This window comes from Pinus tabuliformis, chromosome 3_1 (assembly GCF_031772625.1).
Source record: "Pinus tabuliformis cultivar Carrire ecotype Pingquan chromosome 3_1, CPIR1, whole genome shotgun sequence".
NCBI classification, from domain to species: Eukaryota; Viridiplantae; Streptophyta; class Pinopsida; order Pinales; family Pinaceae; genus Pinus; species Pinus tabuliformis.
In genome coordinates this window covers 829,845,623-829,864,002 of record NC_142301.1, presented here as the reverse complement: position 1 = coordinate 829,864,002, position 18,380 = coordinate 829,845,623, and the positions used below count along the sequence as shown (strand labels likewise).

General features: G+C 41.8%; 1 protein-coding gene across 3 annotated transcripts in view; it reads right to left on the bottom strand.

The window, feature by feature from the left end:
• LOC149190052 (uncharacterized) overlaps nucleotides 1-18,380 on the bottom strand; it is a 206,981-nt gene that overhangs the window by 155,742 nt on the left and 32,859 nt on the right. For all 3 annotated transcript variants that reach the window (XM_089412006.1, XM_089412008.1, XM_089412007.1), the window contains exon 5: nucleotides 4,106-4,226. In XM_089412006.1, the coding sequence (XP_089268132.1) occupies nucleotides 4,106-4,226 (121 nt within the window). The remainder of the gene's footprint in view (nucleotides 1-4,105; nucleotides 4,227-18,380) is intronic.

Below are 18,380 nucleotides of genomic sequence, written 5' to 3'. Positions count from 1 at the left end.
AAAGTCATCAGCCAGTGGGCGATCATCATCAGCAAATACGCCAGTGGGCGTTCATCAAATTGTGTCAGTGGACACCGGATGCTGTTTTCAAGCAAAGGACAGTTGGATCCTTTTGCAGCTTGGCACATGATGGAGTTGTCAAGCAACATTCGGAGATGAATCAGACATGCAGCGGATTCATGTTCTCTTCAGATTTGAATTTTTTCCAGCATCCAGCGTTGGCGGTTTTTGAGGCAGTTTCTTTTTTTTTAAGGAACAACTTGAGAACTTAGAAGACGATTCTTTGTTCGTTTTGCATTTATCATTGAGGGGGGGGAATGTTAGCCTCACTCTCTTAAAAATCAATAATAAATCCAATTCACTAAATAAAATCATGAGAATTCTTCAAACCAAGGATTCTACTTTGGATGAGAGATTCTCTCCAACTAGCTCTCCTAAATTAGTGTGTAAGTTGAGAAAATGTCTCAACCAAGTGAGTCTAAGATAGATGCACTATCTTAAAACCACTTGCTCATGTATTTAAATGTATTATTAAATTATTTGAATAGAAGAGAGAATTACATGAGCATGAGAGACCACATGATGGCTCTCTGCCTTTTCCGCCAGTTTAATGTTTGTGTTAATTTGTTGTGTATATGGTTTTATGGCTGTGTGATTTTCCTTCATTGTAGAGCTGAGATTAGTGAGAAGAAAGCCAAAATATGTTTCAGATGTTATTTGTTGGCTACAGCGGCAGCGCATTGAATTGTAAAAGGTTTATTTGCTCAAAGAACAATCAATAAGAAGACCACAACAAAGAATGCAGGTTTTCCCATTTGGGTTTCCTGGGTAAAACACTGGTGTCAAATTTGTATGTGTTTTTATCTCAACTATTTTATGTTGCATGTTGAATGTTAAGAAACTCTCTATCTTGGTGAAAGTTAAGCTTGGCTTCAGTTTTCAGTTGCCTTGATTTTGCAGTAAATTCATCTCAGTAGTTGCAAAGTTTCAAGAAAATTTTGACAGATGTCTTTACCGTACCAAAATTATTAAGAGGCAGTTCTGAAGTTTTATGGAGTTTGGCTCTCCAATGTATACATAACATCAAATAAGGGTTATTTGAGAAATCATGTATCTATGATATATCACTGGATGAATACATATAGAGAGAGCATATGCTATTGGACCATAATATGCCTTTGAAGTCTAAAAAATATACTACTAGGGCTTCATCTCATCATTAGCAGAGAGGGATATGATTGACAGTAAGGCGAGTGCTGATAGGTTGTATTGATGGGCAGAAAAGTTTGGTAACAATGTAAAGTTTGAGAGATATTATGTATTAATGAGATTGTGATGATGTTGTTATTGTTAAGTTAGGGTTTGCCAAAAATTGTGTGGGCATCTGATGAGTGCCAAGGTTTACGGTGCTTCTATCTTACTTATTGAACTAGGGTGATGATAGCATATTTATGGCTGAATATTTGATGTAATTTGACAAGTTGATGTAGCTTGAGCAGAGCTTGACTGAGTTGACAGGTTTGATCTTTTGAGCAAAGGAAGTTGTTATTATTACAAATCGACAAACTCAACAATTTGTTTCATTTATTTTAATGAGTAGAGATTGCATTGCAGTTTGATATTGTTTATTGAGCAGAGGTGGATCTAGTCTGAAAATATATGAAACGTGGTCCGTTATGGTGAATTGAATGTTGGAGCCTTCAAGGCAAGTGGTAGCTTGTTGAGTAGGGTGGCATGGTGGTGCAAGGCGGAGAGTAGAGTCGCCTTCAAGTGGGAGCCTGAAAACACTTCAGGGTGGCAGGGTGGTGTTAGGGCAGGTTGGACCCTGTATAGAGTGTTCGACCATCCTTCCCATTGCAGTTGGTAAACTAGGGCGTTGGAGCATCCTTCTAGTTGGAGCTGGTAAACCAGGGCATTGGAGCGTCCTTCCAGTTGGAGCTGGTAAACCAATGCGTTGGAGCATCCTTTCAATTGGAGCTGATAAATCCTAGAAGTTGGAGCTTCTTATTGATGTAATTTTTAAAGACCTATATTAAAAAGCGTTTGGTGGTTTTTCTCCCAGAAGCATTTCCACCTAAAAATATCGTGTCTACTATCTTTGATATTTTGCATTGTTGAATGGCGTTTTTGATTTATGTTTTGATTTGATACTAATGTTAATTAATGCTCTGAAGATTAAAAATTAATTAATTGAAGTGAAATAATGATTCACCTCCCTCTCAGTTTTTCCATTATATGTCAAAGTTCTAAGGATAAATATTAAATAATTAAATTATTTAAGCGACTTAACTATAATCTCAACCATTGATCTTAACTGAGGCTTAAGATTTAATCCTAGCCATTAATCACTTAGGAGATTAGGGTTGGCGATTTTGACTTAACGAAATTATAAAATAAGCCTAAGGAAGAGGTGAAAACACATTATGTTGAGGAACCAATTTTCTCAAGAGTAAGAAGCTCGATTTGACTGAGAAGAATAAGAAGAGATCGTTGAGAGGATTTCAGGAAGAAATTCAAGGAAGCCGAGTTGGAAAAAGGAGAGGCCAAGTACAGCAGCCAAGAGGCTGAATTATCCAGAGAGGCTGCATTGCACAGGTGTGCAGGCCATGAGCAGAGTGAGGAGGTCAAGCAGCTCCAGAGGAAGCCGAGAATTTCTTGGGACCAATTTCCAGCTGACAGGTTGAACTTCACAAGGCCAATTTCCCTGGGAGCTGAGTTACGGGTTCTCATACAACTGAAAATTTCTGTGTATTTTCTTTGTGGGTCTAACCCAGAATTTTCCATGAGTTCAACAAAGTGAAAGAAGATTGTTATTGGGTGAATTATCTGCTGTTATATGTCTGATTTCTCATGATATTTACGCTGCAATTTAATTTTCTGAGTTAATATACCAGTGTGTTTGTTTAATCAACAATTTCAGAATTTATTTGAGACGAATATTTTCTGGGACTTTAATAAAATTGTTGAAGTAAAATAAATCAGATCTGGTATAAAAGAATAACATGGGAAACCCTACGTCCTAAAGTGCATCTTCAACAATGGTGGCAATGCCTCTGCCTTAATGAACAAGGCCCTGCAAAATTAGGAAGGTGGCATTTTTGGGGCTGACCATAGGTATGGCCATACCCAAGAAGTGAAAAAGTCACAAAAGAGGTAACATGGGCCCACAAAATATAAAATTCCATCCCCCTCAAATAAAAGGTTTGCAATTCTCACAACCCAACAATCTAGGGCAATATGAGTATAAGGTAAAAGATACATCAAGGGGAGACTAGAGTGCTTCCTCCCCTGAGCCTGGAAGGGAGAAATTAGAACAATTTTCCCTCCTTGTTAGTTTTCATGTGTTTAAACAGTGCTCTAAGTCACCTTTTGTAGCAATGATGAGCCTAAAATTTAGTTTCTGTCCTCGAATTGTTGCGCCAAGAAGCAAAGTATTATTACAGCCCAGTATGGGAGAGATACCCGTGTACATACATATGTACGTATACAGTCATGAAAATAAATTAAAATAGACAAAAATTGAATCAGACATCTAAGGTCAAAAGAAAAAGAACCAACATAAAAATAAATAAATAATAACCTAGCATAGAACACCTTAACCTCAGATCTTTTAAGCACCAAGAAGTTTGAACCTAGGTATTTCATCCCTCTCAGTACATAATAGATCAGGGTCAAGATGGATCTATGCTAGTGCACTTGATTGTAGACAATCTCCCAGGTGCAGCAATATAGCACATGTTTTGGGCATCCTCTTCTCTCACCTACTTTAATGTGATCTGATTGCAGCTTTTAAATATTTTTAATACAATAAACTCAGGATAACAGATATCTGACTAATATCTTTTATATATGGGTCTCTCATCTTCTCTTCTAGAGTTTAGTCACTCCCTAAATATAGGAAATAAACAAAGAGAATGGCAGTCATATTTAATAGAAAAATCAAATGCTTCAAGTTTAAAAGGAAAGTACAAGGTTCAATTAACGGTTCTGTAAGCACATTATGGAGAAAAATGCCACACATTTTATAACATAAGACTGTTTTTTCTAATTTAGTACAGCTCTATAAAAGTTAAGTTATAAAGGCACACAAGAATTAGATTGCAACCTCGCGACGATGATCTCTAGTAATTAGCCTCTCCTCTTCAAAAAATCGCAAGGTACGTCTAAGTTGTTTTGAGTGTAGCTTTAAATCCTTAGCCAAATCATCTTCTTTAACCCATTGTCGCCTGGCAAACCAATATGAAGATTAAACAAATAATCAGTATCACTAGATAGACAGGAAACCTTTTTCAATTAAGATTAAAAAAAACTTCATCCAAATGTATTTGAATACACCCCAAAGAAAAGCAGGAGAAATGAAACAAAATTACCATTGCGTGCTTCTAAAAGGAATATACATATGGTAGATAGATAGGCACATAGATAAATCTTCACCAACAAAAATGGCACATCAAAAATATATATCAGGGGGGCTGGGACCTAAAATTCATCTATGTTTTTATTCAGGCTCTTGCTGCTAAAATTCCTTAGAGGCAAAAGTAACAAAGGAAAATACCCGCCAGGTGGTTCTGTTGAAGACTGGATAAGACTAACTCCAAAATCTTTCAAGGGTGCCTAAATTGTCCGGAAAGGCCTGGTAAAAGGGTTCCCTAATCTTGGTTCCTGGGTAGCTTGGATGGTTGGAAAAAGTGATAAAGTCAAGTTAGGGGAGGAACCCTGGATTGGTTGCTCTGGTCACTTAGATTATCTCCCTTGTCGGAGTTCCTTCACTCCAAGGGCCTGTACAAGCTAGGTGATGCTTCCAAGAATATGAGACCAGGTGGCTCGTTTCAGGACTGGCTCACTGCTGATGATTTGAATCTTCATGGAAACCTTTCAGAAGAATGGTCCCTCACACCTCTCAGTTTAAGAATAGTGCTATTATTCTACAGGATTGTGAGGATGAATTGAAATGGTCAAGAAACAAAGCCCATGGGATCCTCACTGCTAAGTTGAGTATGAAGCTATGATTGAGAATTTGGTAGTGCCTGACCTGAACAATGGAAAGGTGTGGTTGTAGACCCTAATATGGAAGTTTGAAAGCCCATTAAAAACTAGGCCTTTCTAATAAAGTCCTTGCCTGTGAAAACACTCCGAACAGTTGGAATGATCCCAACAGATGTATCTTATGCAAACAAGACTGTGAATCAGTAGATCACCTCTTTGTAAATAGCTCCTTGTCTTAATCTGTCTGGAGGGAGGTTTTATTGCTGTTAACTACCCAATGGATTGAAAACAAGTAACATTGTTGGATCCTTTTCATTCTTCACTCTCAAACTTCGTTGTTCTAGATCACTGAGCTCTTCCCTATTTTGTTCTAATGGGGGCCCCTGGCTGACAAGAACAGGGTTGCAGAGGAGTGGGCTAGAGTTGATAGATCATATATCACTTGGGACAACAACCCGAAGGAGGATAATTTGGAGGATGGAGCCTTACATTTAGAACAGTTGGAAGCAGAACTTTTGGATGATGAGGATGACGGTCATCAAGCAACATCAACAGCGATGCCACCCCCATCCACTAGCAGGGCTCAAGTTGCACCAGCTTTTCCACCACCTCCATCTGCAGCATTGCATGGAGGTCATGTTCCTTATGGTTTTGGACGTGATTCACAACCATTGCAGAGTCAGACTATGCAGGAGGAGACTCCCATTGTTCATAGATCATGAGAAAAGAAATTAGAAGTTTCTCGTGGCAAGAAGAAATTTTAGTAGATAGTAGATTTACTTGTCTTTTCTAGTTTCTAGTACTTTTTATAACTATTGACTCTTTCATATTTATTATGGTATTTTTTGTAAACAATATATGACAATTTAAGTTTGAAGTTGGCAATTATAACTCATTGGTAATGAATTATGAATATGATGCTTTGTGAAACATTTCATTTCATGTTTGATATTCTTTGTTATAGTTTGGTAATGGTTACAAGTACAACTTTAGTGATGACAAATGTTATATATTGAATTTTGAAACTTTGAAACTTTAAGGTTGATGAGAATCGAGATGTTGTGGACCTGTGGTTGATGAAGATTATAACTACTATATGATTGGTGTTATGTGGTTTGATCCATGTTTTTATACTTTTTTATAACTAATCCATCATTCTACATGCTTTTGTTGACATATATGCATCAAAATATATAAAAGTATATATTACATAAACTCCCAACCCGGAAGCTTCTGAAATTTGTCGCTCCCGCTCCCGCTTCCGCTTCCAAGCAGCCTTGGACCAGAAATCAGATGTTGTTCCAAGATACCCCTTTAACTATTGCAAGAGTGACACATACTATCAGATTGCCCTACAGAGAAGGCTGGAAACCCTTTTCCACAAAAATCCCAAGAACTTTATTGTCCCCTTGATTGACTCTTCCTTTGCTTGGGGTTTCTTTGATGATGCATGTCCAGGAACCCTGAGTAAATGCAGGGCTAGGGTGGTTCTTCGTTTTTCTTCCTTGCATTTTTTTTCTTTAAAATATGGGGCAGGTTTTGGAACAAAAAACAAAGCTGATATTCTTACCATGTCATTACTTCTTAGCACAACTACAGACAAGGGGATCAAGAAGCTCTAAGTGCTGGGTGACTCTAGGCCGCTTATTGACTGGGAAAACAATAAATGTCAGATTACTAATCTAGCCTGGAGTCTATTGTTCAAAAAATCTTGGAGGTAAAATCAATTTTTTATTACATCACATTTTCCTACGTTTACAGGGAGTTCAACTCTAAAGCAAATTCCCTTTCAAAAAATGCTCTCTCATCACATGAATGATTTTTGCTGTCACGGGAGTCCAAGGGTGCTGAGCTCCTGTCTGAAAACCTGGTTTGTGTTCTCTGAGGCACTGCGGTTCTGTTTCTTAAATGACAGGCTACTACTGACCTTGTCTTTGCTGTTCCTTGTGGAAACATTGGACAACTGTAATATGTTTTTGATACTGTGGGAGCCTCTCTCTAGAAGACTGTTTTATTCTGTCTTGTCAGTACTTTTGTAGTTTTTTTAAAGGACATTGGCTGTTAGAGCCTTGTTCACTGAAAGCATGGAAGCTTAGCCGACATTTATTTTGATTTCTCACTAAAAATATCAAGGATTTTTTCCTGGGGAAACAATGGAGCTACTTTCTAATAGTTTGATCTTCAGCAACAAGTATTGTAGATCACATATACATGTATGTATGCATGTATAAAAGCTAGACCACAGAATAGGAGCTCTGCTGTGCGCACATAGATAGCGTTAAAATATAGATTGAACTTTAACAATAGCTATTACAATCAAAACAAATGAATGGGCTGATAAGGATGTCAGAGTCACAGTTAAAAGTGCTGGAAATGTCTATTGTGGACATACAGATTACAAAATATCACCAAACATCGGGCATAGGAATTTATTTGTCACAAAATAAAAATAAATAAATAAATTTAAAGGACTTGACAACACACTAAACTTCTTTTATCCATACAAAGCTGGTCTAAATAAATCCTGAAAGCTGTGGACTTTTCTACCTACCAACTGTCATAAAAGTCATGGCAAATAGGCAAAATCAAACATAGCTGGGTAGTTTTGTGTGCATAGAAATGAGGCTTTTTTCTTTTTTTCTCTTTCAGGTGCAATGGTTAAATATGTCCCCATGTGACTTCTGGGATTTATTGAATCACTTGCAAATTTAGATTTCAATATATATCACGTCCCTAAACCTACCCAACCTCTATATTCAAGATAATGCCATGAAGATGACCCAAAGATATGTGACAAAGACATCTTTATATGCATTATAAAAACATACCTTGGCTGAATGGCAGAGTAGATGATATAAATCAGCTTCAAATATAGTATGTTGCTATAGAAATGGGTGCAACACTCAGCAAACCCTTCCTCATCACCCTAATAGGATTTAATTGTCATCTGGGATCAACCCTAAAAGTTAATATTTCAGAAGATCACACTGTGCAAGTGATCTCATCAGATTCAAGTACAGAAAGTAATTATAATTTATTTGAATTAAGAAGTCCTCCTTTCCAATGGAAACAGTGGCCAAGCCTATGAGACAAGAACTGCATTCCACCCAAAGTTTCCAGACTCAGCATAGGAAAAACTACACCATGCAGGAGTGTCAAGAGTTTGACTTGGCTCAAGAAAAACTCAGTAAAACCTAGGCAAGTGCAAAATGGCATATTTTCTGAGCATCTGTAGGCAGGTTGTTTAGTCATACTCAGGTTGACTGAGTTTCACTTGAATCAAACCAAGTTTGACTCAGAAGAACTTTGACTCACAAGAATGGCTTTCCTTCAAGTCATTTTGACTCGTTTGGCCTACAAGCTGAGTCAAACTCACAAGTATTTGAGTTTGACTTGCAAGTCTGGTAACATAGATTTCTCCAATCTGTGGTTGCCATGATTTCTGGAATCCTCTTCCTTATGGCTTTAGATATACATTACGTCCTTTTAATATGTATGCACCGGAATAGCCTGTCAAAGTTATTAACATGCTGACTTGATGACATGTATGGAGTTAAAACATATAATATCCTTGCAGTACTAAAGTGCACACTGCATACAATCACAATCAAATATAGCCTCTAATTATACTGTTACACCATATTTTGTATGGGGTGTCCAAGAACCATTTTTCATGACACCTATGAACTAACATTGAACCAGCTTGCCAATCATGGGAATTATCATTGTATGATGGTACACATGTTCTCCTTGGTAGCTACCCTTATAGTAGTGCACATTTCATATGATCACAATCAATTATAGCCTCTAATCATACTGTTACACAATATTTTGTATGGGCTGTCTGAGGAGAGTTTTTCATGACACCTATGAACTTGCATTGAACCAGATTGCAAATCATGGAAATTACCATGGTATGATGGTACACATGTTCTCCTTGGTGCAACCCTTATGGTTGAGCTGGCCACTCAAGGGTATGTGTTATTCATGGAGAATGGCTTTGAACAATCAATTTGTAATGCTCTTTCACTCTCCTCAGCATATTTGATGTATTAATTAAATGTGTACCATTGGTGGAGGTTACTTCAATCATATTAGCATGCATCTTTTGTTGGAAATAGTACCAAGGAAAGGTGTTACTAGGCATTTATCCTTTTTAGCCTAGTAGACACATTAATAACTCTTGTCTTGGTGACATTTATGTGAAAATTCCTGAATCTAACACATCAGAAACCCCTACTGCAATTACTGGTTTACAATCTCCTACTTGTTCTTTACATTAACAAGTTGTTTAATTGCATAAACATCGAAGTAAACACTATTGCAGCCTTCACTGATATACAAATCATGCACTGAAATAAACTGAGACAATAACACAAGGGACACCGTTGTTTTTGGACAATTGTTCTCGGAAAAACCCAATTCGGGAAAATTGGTGCAGCATATAGAGGGTTTGTATTATTAAGCAGATTCGTGAATACAACTAGGGTGCCAGAAATGGCTCACCCAACAGAGAATATCCTTGGCAGTAGTACCTCTATCCGGAGACAGATATTCTAGCAAATCAGCAACTGAATGATCAAACCCCACAGCGACTCCGGCTGTTCCCTATGCTGGACAGCGAAAGCTGCTCCAAGCACTGCTCTAGAACTGCGTCACTCCTCCAGGAGCTGCGTCACCCTCTCCCGGCTCAGAATCTGTTGATCTGCTCCCAGTCTACCCCACAGAATCTCCCCAGCGCTGCCTCTGAGGCCCAGCGTCAGCCTCTGCGTCAGCGCTTCTAGGGCCTGCGCTGTCTCTCCCGGCACTGCACTACCTCTCTGCTATGTATTATTCAGCCTCTAATGAAAATCCCTTGTTGAATTGTCCCTCACTGCAACTCTAATCACTAACTCGATTTCCTCAGCAAACCTTGCCCCAGAAAATTGAATTCTTTGATCACTTGGTATGTCCAACTGACCCTCAAGCCTCCTCTTATACTTTTCCTGTTGACGAATCAACGGTCGAGATTAAGTCCCTAATCAATGGCTAAGATTAGAACTAGCTTGATCCTCATCACTTACGACTTTCTCACCCATATTTTATTAATAGACATTAATATTTTTATTTTCCTAAGTTTAGACTTAGGAGCCCATTAATAATATTAATTATTTTAATAACTCTCCATCCGGGTGGAATTTCTCCAAACGATTTCTAGGTTTTGGAGATCTCACATGCCTTAGCGTCTCTACCAATTTTCATGGCTAGAGCACATCCGATGCTACCCAAAATCAACACTCCCTCTTAGAGAGGAATGTGCTCTAGCAATGCTTCACCATAGAAGCATCACACTGATCCTCCGCATCGGTCCTCTGTGTTGATGCTTGACTTGCTGCCCCACATCCACTGCACTGTTGCTTCCTGTACTGCTGCCCATGACACTGCCACTGCCACTGCTACATCTATACTGCAGCTCCCTCTCAAAATGATTCTTCATGTTGCCAATAGCACTGCCACTGCTAATTGTTGCACTGCAACTCAGTTACCGAGAAGTAAGTAATTGACTTCACCCAAATACTAAAATCCTGTTCAATCTTGAAGCCTCGTGATGCTGAAGCTACCTCTGCTACTATCTTGTGCTCCCTCTGCTGCCACTACGCTGTTGCAACCTCTTTTGTGCCTCTCACACTGCTGCAACCTGCACTGCGCTGTTATAGACTTCTGCACTCTAGTATTGCCTTGCCGCTCCATCACACCTTGCTCCACCCAACACTTGTCATCATGCTATTGTCGTTAAGGGCTCTCGAAGTCGTATGTGATCCAAGAGTTTGGGCACCTCAAGGATCCTGCCTCCCCTTATGTAGTTCTCTCGACTACAGCTCCAAGTCTCCCCACCTCTTCTCCAGAGACGCATGAGCACTCATGGCACAATCATCATCAATCTTGACATCCTTCTCTAACTTTGCTAGAGCAGCCTTTGAGTCGAAAGCTTCTCCCTTGCCTTTCTTCCTAGGGCACTGAGAGGCATAATGTCCCAACTCCCCACAGTTGAAGCACTTGACCTTGGGGATGTCTTTCTTCTTCCTCTTCCATAGCCATTGTTGTCCCCTTGATACGAGAGCTGCATCCTCCTCCTCCTCCTTTTTGATTCGAACTCCCTTACCGCTATTCCCTGCCTTGGTCAATCTCTTGAGCTCTTCATGTCAAAGAGTTGCCCACATCTCCTCCCAACTGGGGAGAGTTGCTCTACCCAAAATGCTTTGGACAAACGTCTCCCACTCCTCGAACACTGCATTCAGGGCAGTCCTGACCATGAACTCTGGATCCGATGTAGACCCCACGGAAGTTAGTTGGTTGCCAATCCCTTGCAACCTGAGAAGGAAGGGATCTATCTCCTCTCCTTTCTGCATCTGATATTGTCTCAGTTGATTTTCTAATAGCATCTTTTGTTGCACGAAAGAGCCCTGATACAAGGTGGTCAAGGTCTCCCACATCTCCCTTGTTGTGTTCTTCTCAGCAATGTGTGGTACTAAAGGATCTTTGACCCCATCTAGGATCATGCACTTGGCCTTAGCCTGGGCCTCCTCATATTTCTTCAACAGATCAGCGCCAACCAGTTCAGCAACAACCTGCAAGGCCTAGTCCTTGATTTGATGTTTATCCAGGATTGCCAGGATCCTAGCCTTCCAGATGACAAAATTGGAAGCCCCATCTAATCTGTCCTGATCCCTCAATCCGTTCACTTCCATCTCTACTCCTCTTCTCTAGACCCCTCTGAGTCCTGATTTCCCTCTCGGAAATCCTCCAGCCAACCGTCAAAACACTCCTCTCCAATCCTCCTTTGTCACTGCAACCCGGATCTAGACTTCTTAGCTAGAAATATGTCGAGGTAGTGCTTCCCTCTACCTTGGTTCAATCTCCTTAGACACTATTCTGCACCGACAGAAACAGCGTCCCACCAGCGCCTCAAATCAAAATTTGCACAGCTCCCTTAGCCCCGGCAACTCGAAGAACCTAAGCCCTTTAGGCTCTGCGCAATCTCTGTGTGGGTTCAATTTGCTCCTCCCAATCAACTGCGTCAATCCTTCCTGGCTCAGAAATATGACATTGCTTTGCGTGAGCCTGATCTGCCCTCCTTTGCCTGTGCGCTAACCCTGATAGCTAACGCAGCTACTGCATGGGCTCCTCCCAGCTACTGTGTCTTCCCCTTTCTGCCTCTCCATCTCTAGAACTGTTGATTTGAGGTAGCATCGGATGTGCTCTAGCCATGAAAATTGGTGGAGAGGCTAAAGCACATGAGATATCCAAGACCCATAAATAGTTTGAGCAGATTCTAACCGGTTTGGGAGATATTAAAATAATTAATATTTTTAATGGAGTTCCTAAGTCTAAACTTAGGAAAAATAAAACATTAATGGGTATTAATATAAAACTGGGTTAGAAGGTTCCAAAAGTCATGGATCAAGCCAAATCTTATCTTAGTCATTGATTAGAGATTTAATCTTGGTCGTTGATGGACCAACGAGAAAAGTATAAGAGGAGGCTTGAGGGTCAGTTGGAGAACACACCAGAGTGATCAGTCATTCATTTTGCTAGAGCAGGGTTGCTAAGCAAAAGTGAATCAGTGATCAGCAGCGAGGGGCAGTGAGTATGAGGCAGAGAGGCAGGGACAATATTGGGAGACCAGCACAGAAGCGGAGAGAGCCAGAGCAGCAGTCAGTCCAGGCTACGCAGAGCCCAGTAGAGGCAGCGCAGAGCCCAAAGAGACTGCGTCATCCACGCAGAGGGCAGAGGGAGTGACGCAAAGGCTCCCAGAGGCTGTGTAGTGCCTCAGAGGGCTGATGCATAGAGTCTTGGGGTTGACGCAAAGGCCAGAAGGGCCAACGCTGAGCTCCAGTTGTGCCGGAGAGGGTTTTTGTGGGACAGGTTTTCTGAATACCTGTTTCCAAATATAGAGGTATTGTTGCTATGTATTTATCTTTGTCACATGAGTCGGTTTAGGCACCCAGTTGTACTCTGATAAACTACATAATAATATAACCCTCTGAATAGCTGCACCGGTTTTCCCACATTGGGTTTTTCCGGGAACATTGGTCTAGAAATAACGGTGTCACTTGTGTGCTAGTTTTCTTGTGTGCTTGTGTTTATTTTCAGTATTTACATGGTAAATAACTTGTTAAGTAATTAAACAAATAGGAAGAAATAAACCAGATAGTACAGGAAGAATTTCTAATGGGTTAAACTTAGAAATTCCAACATGGTATCAGAGCATGGTTGCAGATCACAAGAGAGCTGAAGGCATCAGCTAAGCAGAGCATTCGCAGCAAAATCAACTCTCTCGAGTGACAGTAACTGATCCTTGCAGAAGCGACAGAGGAAGGGTTGACGCAGAGGGACTGCGTCATCAGTCTGGGCTAGAGAGAGGCCAGCGCAGAGGCTGAGGAGGGCAGAGAGAGGCTCATGCAGAGCCACGCAGAGGCCAGGAGGGCTGACGCAGTTGGCTGAGGGAATTGTTTGCCAGTGCTGAGATTGCATAGAGCTAAAAGGCTCAATCCTTCAGTTGCTGGGGCATAGGAGGCTGTGGGTAGTTTGCGGAGCAAAGCTGGTGAGGTACTGTGGTCATAACAGTACCTAACCGGGCAAGACCGAGGTGGAGGGAGTTGCTGCCGAGGCGGATTTCTAGCCAAGGAATCCAGATCAGTGTTGCAGCTACACAGACGATCGAAGAAGGGCAACTAGACGTTGGCATAAGGATTTCCAGGAGGGAAATCCGGACTCGGAGGGAGTCCAGAAGAGAACTTCCAAACAATAAGTAGAGAGACTCAGCAATAGTCGAACCGAGAACTTCCAAACGGGAAGTAGAGAGACTCAAAGGAGTCGAACCGAGAACTTCCAGATGGGAAGTAGAGAGACTCAGTAGGAGTCAAACCAAGAACTTCCAGACGGGAAGTAGATTCAGCAAGAGTCGAACAGAGAACTTCCAGATGGGAAGTAGACTCAGTAGGAGTTGAACAGAGAACTTCTAGACGGGAAGTAGACTCAACAGGAGTCGAACTAAGAACTTCCAGGCGGGAAGTAGAGAGACTCAGAGGAGTTAACAAGAAGAGTAGAGAGATGGCCATGAATGGACAGAGGGATCAGGACAGGCTGGACAGGGCGTCCAAATTTGTGGTCTGGAAGGCCAGGATCCTGTCCATTCTAGATAGACATCGCATCGAGGAGGATGACGATTGTGCCATGAGTGCTCATGTGCCACTTGAGAAGAAGTGGGGAGACATCGAGTTGTAGTAAGGAGGACTACAGGCGATGAGGGGCAGGATCCTTGAGGTACCCAACCTCTTGGATTATACCTTGCTACGGGAGCCCCGAAGAGGAGTAGCAAGACTGGCAGATGTCAGTAGAGATGGATGTGGATGGAGCGGCAGAGAGTGCCACAGTGCAAGAGTATCGGGACAGCGCGAGGCTAGCAGGCTGCAACAGTGTGAGAGGCACGGGAGTGTTGCACTAGTGCAGGATGGCACAGAGAGGTGTGCAACGATGCGAGATGCAGGGAGTTGTTGCAGCAACGCAGAGGTTAGTAGAGGGAGCACTTGTTAGCGGCAGAGGGAGCTTCAGCATCGGGAGTGTCTCTAGCCTGACAGGGATGTCAGAGTTGGGTGGATCAGTTACTTACTTCTCAATAACTGAGTTGCAGTGCAGTAGTAGTATGCAGTAGCACGATGCAGCATGATGAGAGAGGATGCAATGCTGGGAGAATGGACCAGCAGCAGCACGGATGCAGAGGGAGCTACCATACGGATGCAGCAGTGGCAATGGCAAGGCCATGGGCAGCAGTACAGGATGCAGCAGTGCAGAGGATGTTGGGCGAGAAGGCCTAGCATCAACACAGGGACCGATGCTGGATAATCAGGGTGATGCTCAGTGTGGAGTATTACTAGAGCACAGTCCTTGCTAAAAGGGAGTGTTGATTTGAGGTAGCATCGAATGTGCTCTAGCAAATTGGTGGAGAGGCTAAAGGACATGAGATCTCCAAGACCCAGCAATGGTTTGGGCAGATTCTAATCGGTTTGGGAGATATTTAAATAATTAATATTTTTAATGGTGTTCCTAAGTCTAAACTTAGGAAAAATAAAATATTAATGGGTATTAATATAAAACTGGGTTAGAAGGTTCCAAAAGTCATGGATCAAGCCAAATCTTATCTTAGCTGTTGATTAGAGATTTAATCTCCGTCGTTGATGGACCAACGAGATAAGTATAAGAGGAGGCTTGAGGGTCAGTTGGAGAACACATCAGACTGATCAGTGATTCATTTTGCTACAGCGGGGTTGCTAATCAAAAGTGAATCAGTGATCAGCAGCGAGGGGCAGTGAGTATGAGGCAAAGAGGCAGGGACAGTACTGGGAGACCAGCACAGAAGTGGAGAGAGCCAAAGCAATAGTCAGTCTAGGCTACGCAGAGCCCAGCAGAGGCAGCGCAGAGCCCAGAGAGACTGCATCATCCATGCAGAGGGCAGAGGGAGTGACGTAGAGACTGCGCAGTGCCTCACAGGGCTGACGCAGATGCCAGAAGGGCCAGCGCTGAGCTTCAGTTGTGCCGGAGAGGGTTTTTGTGGGACAGGTTTTCTGAATACCTGTTTCCGGATATAGAGGTATTGCTGCCGTGTATTTATCTCTGTCGGGTGCGCCGGTTTAGCCACCTAGTTGTACTCTGATAAACTGCATAATAATATAACCCTCTGAATAGCTGCACCGGTTTTCCCGCATTAGGTTTTTCAAGGGACATTGGTCCAAAAATAAATTCTTTCAGTTGATGATCTGTAGATGTTGATATTGTACTTGTGTTTATTTTCAGTATATACATGGTAAATAACTTGTTAAGTAATTAAACAAGTAGGAAGAAATAAACCAGATAATACAGGAAGAATTTCTAATGAGTTAAACTTAGAAATTCCAACAAGAATAGTGTTGCCTCTCGAGACAGTTGCTTCTCTGTTGCAAATTCTCAGATTTTTGGGTTGGAGTCTTCAGTCATCTATGATCTGCAATCGCTCTGATACCATGTGAAAATTCTTGAATCTAACACATTAGAAACCCCTACTGCAATTACCGATTTACAATCTCCTACTTGTAAATCTCCTAATTGAGAGAGTTAATCTCAACCACACATCTTGAGATTTGGGGATTAAATCTCATCCATTGGATCCTAGGTTTAGGGATTCAATTTTTTCTAAGAAGACAGGGGAAAAGGAAGGCTCATTCTTCAATTCACACTTGAGAGAGCATGAGGAGAAGAGAGGAAAACTTTAAGGAGAATTTGCGGTAGAGAAAGGAGGGCACGAATTCTGAGGAGAGTTGAGGTAGGGCATGTTTTTTGAGGAGGGCAAACAACAGCATGATTTTTGAGGCAAACAGTAGCACTAAAATCGAGGGAAGCAACATGATTTTCGAGTCACCTGGGCACAAATTTCAAGGGTTGTTCCATCATTGTCTTGGCCTGAAATTCGAGGCAGAAATTTTAGGTTTGCTACAATAGGCAACACAAATTTCGAGGAGTATCCTGGCACAAAAATCAAGGTAGAGTGGTCACCTTCAACACAGAAATTGAGGAAGCTTTTGGCACAAATTTCGAGGCAATATTTTGGGCACAAATTTCGAGGAACGAAGCTGTGAGAAAGTGCATAAAATTTTGGGCAAGAGATTTTGTGAAAATCTAAAAAGAAAAATCAGTGGCCATCCACATCTTTCAAGCTCTTAATCTCGTACAATATAATCCACAAAGGAAGAGCGTGCCATGTTGCCTTCTTGATGTGATATGAGACCTCTTGCATGACCAACTAGTCTGTGGCATACCTTGGTAGAACATGCAAATGCTTCTCTCCGCCAAACATCCTGATGAAGGTTCCACCGGGTGAGGCATACCAATCTGCAATGTTAAGTATTGCTTCCATCGCGTTTTGGGACATGCAAGGTGGATCCTGCTCAAAGATCAACTTGTACACCAGGATGATGAAATGGTTAGCTAGCCTCACCATAACTCCTCGATAGCTACATTCGAAAAGTAACTTGCAATAAATGTTGACAGCATTCTCTTTGGGTGTCCATGTCCAACCCATCCCAAGAAACTGATGTTGGGCACAGATTGCATCAAGTAAATACTCGAACATGTAGAATCTTGCTTGCTCATCCTTGGGCAGATTCCAGGCATTAGTCACATGGACTTTCAACGTAAGAGCCAATAGATTCGACTAGTTGAATGGCCTTCCATCATTCACCAACTGGTCCAACACAACTACCCAATCTTCATAAAGGTCTTCGTGCTCTCTTGACCGTACAATCGGCATGGAAAGATGATCAAGAGTTGATAGGCCTTTCTAAGTGACTTAGTCTTGTAAACATGAGTGGGTTTTGCTCTAAATTTCAACAGCGCTTTCACCTAGCGCTTTATAATATCTTTGGTGTTTACAAAGTTGTGGGTGGCATAGAAAAGTGTATCCATGCGGTTCACCGGCTGAGGTAAGTGATACATCTGATGATAGTGTTCTGTCCTAAAGGTAGCAAGTTGTGTCCCACTGGCAGTCTGGCACTACTCAATGTCATAGTCTCTGGATCTGTGTGTGAGACAATCCAGTGGATGATGTCCGAACAAGGGAAGGCAGAGTACCTACATGCAACCTTATGTAAGCCTGACCAGTGGATATTGACATACACCTGTCAATCCTCTAGATCTTCCTTGAAGTCCCTTGCAAAGATATCCTTGATTTCCTGCCATGTTAACTTCATGCCCTTCTCAATGAACAATTGAGTGTCTGCATAAACTAGCAAATTCACTAACACCAACTCAACTACTTCCCTAGTGCTACTTTCGACAATATCCTTTGATGCAATTCTCTTGGAAGCCATGTTACCTGTAGCTATTAGAGAGTTGCTCAACAATTGTTGTACCTGGAGACAGAGAGGACACTCATGCCATGCAAATGTTAGCTTGAAACCAAAAGCACTTCAAGAACAGACCAAACAACAAATTAGGCAATTGTTGGGAAGAATTACGGAATCCGGGCTCTCAGAGGTGACTGACTGCCAGCTGGTTCTGCGCATTGCGCAATCCCAGCTGCTAGTGGGGAGGTATTGCTCATTGGAACTATGTAGTGTGCAGTTCAGTCAGGCTTGGGCTAGGGGAGACTGTGCATTATGCAATCCCAGTGGCCAAGGCTCAGGATTGGCTCCTGGAATTACGTAGTTGGAGCCAAGCCTTGGCAGCCTCTGCGCAATTCCTAGAGCCAAGGCAGAGCCTTGAGATCCAGAAATGTGTAGTGCATGCCAGGGAGGAGCAAGATCTGGGCCAAGGAAGCCCAGATCTGCTTAATGGGAGCATGAAAACAAGAAAATATAAAGGTGGAAGTGATGGTGGGTGCA